Source organism: Ranitomeya variabilis, chromosome 8 (genome assembly GCF_051348905.1).
Source record: "Ranitomeya variabilis isolate aRanVar5 chromosome 8, aRanVar5.hap1, whole genome shotgun sequence".
NCBI lineage: Eukaryota > Metazoa > Chordata > Amphibia > Anura > Dendrobatidae > Ranitomeya > Ranitomeya variabilis.
In genome coordinates this window covers 82,187,781-82,196,638 of record NC_135239.1, presented here as the reverse complement: position 1 = coordinate 82,196,638, position 8,858 = coordinate 82,187,781, and the positions used below count along the sequence as shown (strand labels likewise).

The window sequence follows — 8,858 nt, the reverse complement described above, 5'->3', positions numbered from 1 at the left end:
GGCACGAAACGGCCGTCGTCCGTGTTTTCTTTCCACATCCCTCCCTGCACATGCTATAAATATGTCCGAATAAAATTGTGACAACTATACTCTGGTAAGTGCACTTTTTTTGCTCTTTTCCGTGGAATGTCATGTATTACTTTTAAGTTGCACCCCGTTTGAAAGTATAAAGGGTCAATAAGTCGGCTCCTCATTTTATAAGGGTTAAAAAAAACAGAATCTACCGAAAAAACAGCGGTGCAGAGGTTACTCTTTTTTTCTTCATTCATGAAAAAAAGTAAACTTACACTCACCTGTCTGATGAGAGGATAATCACCGATGCATTAAAAATACTAAACCACCATCCATATTCTCCACCTGTCTGACTGAAGATAATCCATCTGGACGGCATGCTGAGTATCGGCCTGATGCGAGGAGGGACACTGCGCCGCGCATGATGGACAAAAAGAGATGAAACTATTGTATGCATCCCGCCATAGTATCAGTGAGAGGTCAGGTCGCCTCATACAGAACAAGTCCTTACACCCCCACCCCCACCCCCCCAAGGATGGCGCTGTGACTGACAGCTCGCGCTGCACACTGGCTGTGAGTGACGGCTGGGAGCGATCGGCTACAGGGCCGGTATATGTTCATTTCCTCCTGGGCCGGACGCTGCGGTAACGCTCTGTGCCTGCAGATTAACCCCGTATCTGCAGGTAGACTGTGGCTCTGTACATGACAGGATCCCTTTAAGGGATTACGGAGCGCCGGTTGCCAGCCTCCGACTAGTGAGGTTTTTGAATAGTGACAAAACTGTGCAGAAGAACCCCAGTGTCCCGAATAGGCCGAACCTGCAAATGTCAGGCTCAACTTCTGGGATCTAACAAAATCTGTATGTAAATCAGCCAGGAGGTGCACTGGGGGCGTGTCAGCACGTGTGCCCAGCTCTCCCAAGGTGCACAATGCACCTCCTGCCTGATTTACATATGTCTCTCCCACTGGATTGCCATGACTGTTAGATCCGCCCTCTAGCATCCTTATTGTTGGCGGAGGCCTATAGGGACATGCCACCACTCCCCTATATAAACCCTGGTCCCCTTAAGGAACATTTCCTTGAGCAGGTGACAGTGGCCCCCTCGTTTACTCCTCAGCAGTCCCAAAATGAAAGGATTGTAGTGCGCATGTGTGACCACCGCTGGGTTCCTGCCAGGGGACTGATAGTTACTACGTCCCATATAAGTTGGGAGGTGATCACACATGCGCACTACTGCCGCACTCCTGGTTGGCAGCTGGAGGTCTCATGCTATTGGCCGCCTCCAGCAATCACCGCTATAGGCTACTTTCACACGTCAGGTTTTCAGTGTCAGGCTAAATCCGGCGAATGTTGGAAAAACTGGATCCGGCGCAGATTGTGAAAATCTGATGCGATGGATCCGTTTTTTTGACGGATCCGGCTAGCCTATCTAGATTTTTGGATAAAAAAAAATTTGGAGCATGCTCAGTTTAAAAAACCGGATCAGGCCGCCGGATCCGCCTTTTTCCGGAACCCGGCACCCATAGGCTTTCATTGTAGCAAACAGCCGGAAGCGCCGGATCTGGCGCTTCAGGCGCTTTTTCGCCGGAGACAAAAAACGTTGCAGTAGACTTTTTCATAAGCCGGAATCGGAATTTTAGCCGGATCCGGAAAAAAACGGAAGGAACGCTGGGCCATGCGGCGCGATCCGGCGCTAATACAAGTCAATGGGGGGAAAACCGGTTCTGGTTTTTATTTTTTCCGGTTCCGGTTTTTCTCTAAAGAGCCGGATTTAGCCTGAAACAAACAACCTGATGTGTGAAAGCAGCCTAAATGATGATCCGCTGTCGGTCACATGACACAGGGGCGGAGTGTCACGCCTCCCATCTTCAGCAGTGATGCTGTTGTTATGGTGATGTTGTCTCTGTTGCTATCACGTGACCACAGCGCACGCCGGATGTTGCGTTTTAAATAAATCTCCGACCTGTCATTGGTTCTTTCTTTCGGCCTCGCTGTATCCGAAATGGTACGTACGCTGATTGGCTGGAACATTCGTCCACTTCATGTTCCTATTGGATGATCTTAGAAAGTAGGAGGGGAGAAGGAGGCAGCGTGACCTATCAGTGAGCTCCGAGATTTGAAATCCGTTTCAGAGTCAGACCGCCGCAGATGCCGAGGCAATGGGCGTATGTGAGCGGCGGTGAGAGCGGAGCTGCCCGGCCAGACATGCTGAGCATATCGCCCCCGGCTGCCGCGGGGAAGGCGCTGCCCCCGGAGGATGTGCCGGTGCTGGCCCTCACGCACTTCTCACGGCCGCCGTTCGTCAGCTTCGGGTGTGTTCGCCCCGGCTCCGCCCGCACGGCGGTTCTTCTGCTGCAGAATCCCTCAGAGGACCCGGCCCAAGTGGTAGTGCACAAGCTGCCCCAGCACCGAGGCTTCAGCGTGCCGGAGAGCGAGCTCCTAGTGCCGGTATGTGGGGCGGCAGGACTACTACTCCCAGCACGCCCTGCCCTGTGCAGGACCGCTATGTGTCCGGGGCTCCTGAGACGCTGGGGGGCTGCAGAGTTTCCCTTATTTCAGGAAAGTCACCAGTGTGTGTCTGTTTTATGGGAACCTGGCATGTTGGGTAATGCTGGTAGCCAGGAGACATAGGGTTAACCTGCGGGTAATACCGTACTGCCGCCACACGGGGGGCTCGTTACAGGGACCCTGTCACCCCAAACACCGCCTATGGCCACCGCCATCAGGGGCTCCTCTGTAATATTCTGGAATGCTGTAGATAAGCCCCCGATGTAACCTGGAAGATGAGAATAAGAGGTTAGATTATAGCCACCTGGGCGGGCGGTCCGATGGGCGGGCGGTCCGGGGCCTCCTTACTTCATAGGATGACGTCCTCTTCTGGTCTTCACGCGGCGGCTCCTGCGCAGGCGTACTTTCTGTCCTGTTGAGGGCAGAGGAAAGTACTGCAGTGCGCAGGCGCCGGGCCTCTCTGACCTTTGCACAATACTAGGGTGCCAACCTCCACTGCCAGGTGGGGAGAGAGAAATGGGCGTCTGCGGATTGGGTAGGCCTGTCATCCCTGTCTGTAGAACAGCCGCGGAGACACCATCACGTGTTTCTCAACGCAAGCAATGAATAGCCAGGTCTTTCACCGGGAAGGAACAACCACGGGAAGGGCAGCATCCAATAAAGGAAAACCACCTATGCCAAGCATGGTATCCATCCACAGACAGCTGTTTCGGGTATTTGCCCCTCATCAGTGTGGAGTAGGAAACTGGCTATTAGGAGCAGTGCCTGGTGAAAAGACTATAAACATGAGGATGAATGACCTCGGGGAGATCAAGACATCCAACATCGCGGAGACACCATCACGTGTTTCTCAACGCAGTGATCCAGAACACTGCCTCATCCCTTATGGGAAATATGCAAATGCGTTGAGAAACACGTGATGGTGTCTCCGCGGTGTTGGATGTTTTGATCTCCCCGAGGTCATTCATCCTCATGTTTATATTGTCATCCCTGTCTGGCATGATGTGATCAGCCCTACTGGATTCTAAAACACCCTGTGAGGCTTTGTTGTGTATCTGTGTAATACTTAGGAGTCCATTTTTTTTAGTATATATGATTAAAAGTTATTTTTTGGGGGTCTCACATTGTTTTCTGTTGGTCAGGGTTATGAGGCCCTGCTTCTTTACTTATGAATTGGTTGTCTTTCTGGGGTGCACACTGGCACCGATGGTGGCCGGCTCTAGTGCAAAGCTAGCCGAGAGGACTACTAGAAGCCTGCTGAGCCCATGAGACATGGGGTGGGTGGTAGAAGTGTTTGTCCTGCATGCTATATGCTGGTGCACCATACTGTGAGATGAGGACAGAAGGGCACCGCCGGGGAGCCGTCACTTCTCTGTGATGTCAGCAGTGCTTTATATCACTAGTAGTGTTGTGTGATGGCAGTGAATGTCTCCCACCCCCCATGTGCCCCCCATAGAATATGACATTGTACATATGCACCTTCAGTTCTGATAACGTGTTCTTTTTCTCCTGTGCAGCCGCTGGAGTCTCTTCCGCTGACAATCAGATGGACCCCATTAGAGGAAGGTGGGATCCGAGAACTGGTCACATTCGTTGTAAACGATGTGGTGAAGCACCAGGCCGTATTGTTGGGCCGCGCGGAGCTTCCGGTGAAGAAAAAGGTACAAGTCTAAACCAATGAACATCTTTATATAATATAGGTTCTCGGATTAACAGGGGATTCACCAACTTTAAAGGGCTTGTCCCTCAGTGACAGACCCTGTACATATGCTCTGTCAGGCCATATGGGTGATAAGGGTGTGGTAACTTCAGCAAAGCAGCATCTGATGCCTTATGATGATGCACTGCTCAAAGTTACCTGACTGCTGCAGCTAATCACAGGCTGCAGCGGTCCAGCTTCTGTTGGATCAGTGACATCACCATCCTGACTCTGTGCGGAGCTTGGGCGGCCTGCGCTTCTTTCAAGTTCCTGCTGGTTGATGAGTGTCTGTTATTTTCTACATATCTTGTCCTCAGGGCGATGTGTTATTTTGCTCTGACAATTCCTTTAATTGGCTGCCACAGAGCACTTCTGCGGCTTTATCTGAAAAATCAGCGGATTGCCCTGTATGATATATGTGAAAAGTCCATCCCGAAGCGGAGATGCTAGTGATACTCCAGGTGATCCAGTAAGAATGATTCTGAGGCAGTTACAGGGTTAATGCTGCCTGGAAAACCCTTGTAAAGTGGATTGTAAATGGTGTCGGTACTGTCCTTATGAAGTGCCCCCTGCTACTTCACCAGGATGTGCCGTCACTAGTGCCCATAAAGCACCCATTACTACCAACCCTAAGCACCCTGGTGAATGAGGAAATCGTAGACAGAAAGGAGACATACTGCTTATCATTATTTATCCTGATTTTGGCTAAAAAAAAATGCATCATAAACCCTGAAACATGTTGGCCTCTGATTCCAGCAGATAGTGCATGGTGCCAGTATGATCACATCTGATCCGGCGCCCGTGCTGATCGTTGGCGAGCTCGGATTTGGAGGTGTCTTACCATCAGACACCAGTTACTTTGCATTCTCAGCTGTCATCAGATTACCAAAACCTGAAAAGCAAAAGTTACAGGCACCGTTTTAGACCCTTTTCTGTACGTTGTCCTATCAGGGGACGTTGATTTGCTGAAATGGCACGTGCCCTAAATGCCACACTGTGCACCACTAATACCTGAAAAATGAGGAGCAAATTTCTGGCACAAGTACAGTTCTAATAGGTGTAGTGAGCTACGACTACAGTGTAGAGATGCCCCCATGTATCACACAGCGGAGACATGTGGCACACTGATGGACCAGGCTTTCGTTTGCTCTCTTCACACGGCTTTGAGAATTGTCCCATTCTTGTAATTTGGTAATACCCCATAACTGTGCTCCATCAGCCTGTAATATGGCAATATAGCCGGTGTAGGGTCAGTCATAATGCATTGTGGGTATCTTTCCCCTCTCTATTATCACCATTACCTAGCACCAACAAATAGGGAATTACTTAGAATTGTTGCTCCACATCAGAAAATAATGTATCCACTAAATCTGCATTTGCAAACACCTTTCCAGCCGTGTCTTTGCTTTACAATCCATTTTCCTGCTGACAGGTCCTCCATAAACAATGGTACAGCAGTGTGAATGGGGCCATAATGCACCTTATAGTGTGTATGAGCGGAGAGCAAGAGCCGGGGACATAAACCATTGTGCTAGGTGTCAGTGAGCACAGACCAGTTTTGGTTGTGTTTATTGTTAATATTGTTCGTTGTCTTCCAGAGAAGCAAATGGAATATTGTAAAAAAGAAGTATTCACAAGTGGGATCCAAAGCCTCTGTGCTGAAGACCAAAGTGCCTTGTCCTAATGGCGGCAAAACCAAAACTTTCAGCGTAACACACGAGAGCACACATGGGACACTACAGAGGACAAGAAGCCCCCTACAGTCCTGTGAGAATCTATCCATACCTGTGTCCGGTCCCTCTCCAGGGACGGAGCCTAGACAAAGTGTGGAGAATAGGGTCCCGGCTGACGTGATCAGTCCGCTCGCTAACCAGCTCCAGGCCTTTGCTCCCGGATCGCTCAGAAGGTCAAAAACCTATTCTGTCCTGTGTAGTACAGAGTACAGCGAAACCGTTCAGGAGGTCACCACTACATCCACTATACAGAGGGACGTGGTCATTGAGGAGCAGTGGACCCTGAGTGATCAGAGGGTGAACAGAGTGACCGTGTCCCCAATTATCTCCACACCCAGCCATCCGGGTCACTTTATCTGCACCCCAAGTGTGATCCATGAGGATAGAGCATCCTCTCCTCCGGGGCGCTGTAGCTCTGAGGTCACAGTGACACACTCGCAGACTTCTCACTCCTTTTATGAATCTTCACATGAACACTGCAGACTTGTCCTCTCCAGGAGTCGGACCCCACCGGCAGTTGTACAGACCCCACAGAGACACACACCAGGCCCCTTTGTAAACCACGGATATGCGGTCTCGGATGACTATCTAACCGCGGCTACACAGACTCCAATCCTGTCTCCAGATCAGTTTGTGAAGGACAACTTCCTTACGCCTGAGTCGGCAGCTTTTAAACCTTTATCCTTAAATTCACCTTCATGTAAGTGTTCTGTTGTCCATGAAGAGGTGATGACGACGCAATGTGTAAGGGGGTGTATAAACCAAGAATTTCCCGGCAGAGCTATACAGGATCTTCAGCCGACAAGTGCCAGACTGACGTTTTGTGTAAAGAAGCAAAATGAGAGGTTGGCATCTTTGAACAATGATAGAGCTGGTTCTAATGGTCGTGTAATACCACCAATCATATCCTCCACCATTACAAAACCGAGCACCGGGGATGGAAGCAGAAGACCAGTTAGTGCTGGTGCTACTGGTACCGAAATTCCAGGAAAACCACCTGTAATCACATCCACTGTTACAGAGGGCCGGCAGCATGGGCTTCATTCTCTACAAAATGAGGAGGTGAAAGATCTGCCCATACTATCGGATGCTGTTACTAATGTACAAGCTGGGGAAGACCACGAAAAGCGGGCTAACTCTCTGCTGATGAATGGTGACACTGGCACCAAGCGTCCGGTGAAGCCTCCCATAGCATCAGCCACTGTTGTCAAAGTCAAGGCGGCGGATCGCAACGATATTCAACATAAACCTCATCTGAAATCCCGCCGAAGACTGAAGAACATTGAATCAGATGGTTCTGCGGACCTGCAGGTCATTCTCCCAGATCTGCCTGTGGTAACTGTGTCAGACTTCTCAGTTTTAAGTGTGCCAGGTGCCATCGGGGCTGAATCCTCTGTGAAAGCATCCACACCCATCTGTGGTCACAAGAGAAAAAGTCAGGAAATCTCTAGAGATGCCTCTGTGTCCTCCAGCGACTCCCTGCAGAGTGCTGCCACCCAGGCCAAGAAAATACAGGTGTCCAGACCGAGTGTCCAGGCACAGCATGGCAGCAAGCACGCCCCGCCAGCCAGAGCAGGTAAGGAACACGTACTGGACAGTCTGACCGCCGGCCTGTCATGCCAGTACGTTTATACACTACTAGTGACTAAACAAAGATTGTCTGACACTTGGCTACTTCTGGTAGCACCGGATTAACAGAGCTTTATAGCCTATACACAGATATCATTTATTGCCCTGATTGGGGGGGGGGGGGGGGGGCACTTATCCCCAAAAGATGATCCTTGTAAGAGCCAGAAAAAAAAGAAAGAATCTGTTTTGGACAACCTCTATAAGATTCCATGAATATGTATAACAAATAAATCTTTTTTTTTTTTTCCCCCCCCCTCTCTTTTGCACCATTAAAAGTAAACATGCTATCAATCATTGTATCTGGAAAAATCTGAATTGCATTTTATTGGTCACTGCAGTAAGCATAAAAAAATCAAAATTTTGCATCTATCCCAATTGGTATCAATTAAAATATCAGGTCCCAATGTAAAAACCCCGAAAAACACAAAACTTCACACCACTCCATTGACCAAATAATGAAAGTTTACAAATCTCTAAAAATGGTGACGTACGTTAACATCTTTAGGTGGTTTAAAGAAAAAAAACAATCTACTCTTCAGGAAAGTGGTCTCCATGCAAAAATTCAAACTCTGCAGTACTTGTCTGCCCTAGTCCCAGCGCTGGCTCCCCACCTCCTAGCCCCGGTGCCGGCGCTGGCTCCCCACCTCCTAGCCCCGGCTCTGGCTCCCCACCTCCTAGCCCCGCTGCCGGCTCTGGCTCCCCACCTCCTAGCCCCGGTGCCGGCGCTGGCTCCCCACCTCCTAGCCCCGGTGCCGGCGCTGGCTCCCCACCTCCTAGCCCCGGTGCCGGCGCTGGCTCCCCACCTCCTAGCCCCGGTGCCTGCTCCCCACCTCCTAGCCCCAGCGCCTGCTCCGCACCTCCTAGCCCCGCTGCCGGCGCTGGCTCCCCACCTAGCCCCAGCCCTTTGGCTGCAGAGAAACGTCACGTCAACAGCACGCATCGCCGCACTAGCGTCTCGCTGGGCTCGGCCTGAAACCAATTGAGGGTGGATACCTGCTGCTTTATTTTTTTTCTTACATAGGTTACCTAACAAGGTACGAAGTGACACATGAGAGTGAATAAAAAGTATTTTTGTCTTTATTGAAACAATATTTTAAAATTACATAACATTAAAAGACAGGAAGATGGAAAAAATGGGACCTACAAAAAAGTCAGGGTGTGACACAAAGAAAAGATGGAATTTTTGTATACAAAATATCTGCACTAGTAGAGAGTATACCTATAGAGAGGTTGTATGGACTTGCATATGGGCGGACATAAAAAACATCTCTTTAAA

At 49.8% G+C, this 8,858-nt stretch overlaps 1 protein-coding gene across 1 annotated transcript in view; it reads left to right on the top strand.

Moving 5' to 3' along the window:
• Positions 1 to 2,058: 2,058 nt before the first annotated feature.
• ASPM (assembly factor for spindle microtubules) overlaps positions 2,059 to 8,858 on the top strand; it is a 63,303-nt gene continuing 56,503 nt past the window's right edge. Inside the window, exons 1-3 of the mRNA XM_077276030.1 lie at positions 2,059 to 2,461; positions 4,039 to 4,182; positions 5,819 to 7,529. Coding sequence (XP_077132145.1) covers positions 2,162 to 2,461; positions 4,039 to 4,182; positions 5,819 to 7,529 — 2,155 coding nt within the window. The 5' untranslated portion in view covers positions 2,059 to 2,161. The remainder of the gene's footprint in view (positions 2,462 to 4,038; positions 4,183 to 5,818; positions 7,530 to 8,858) is intronic.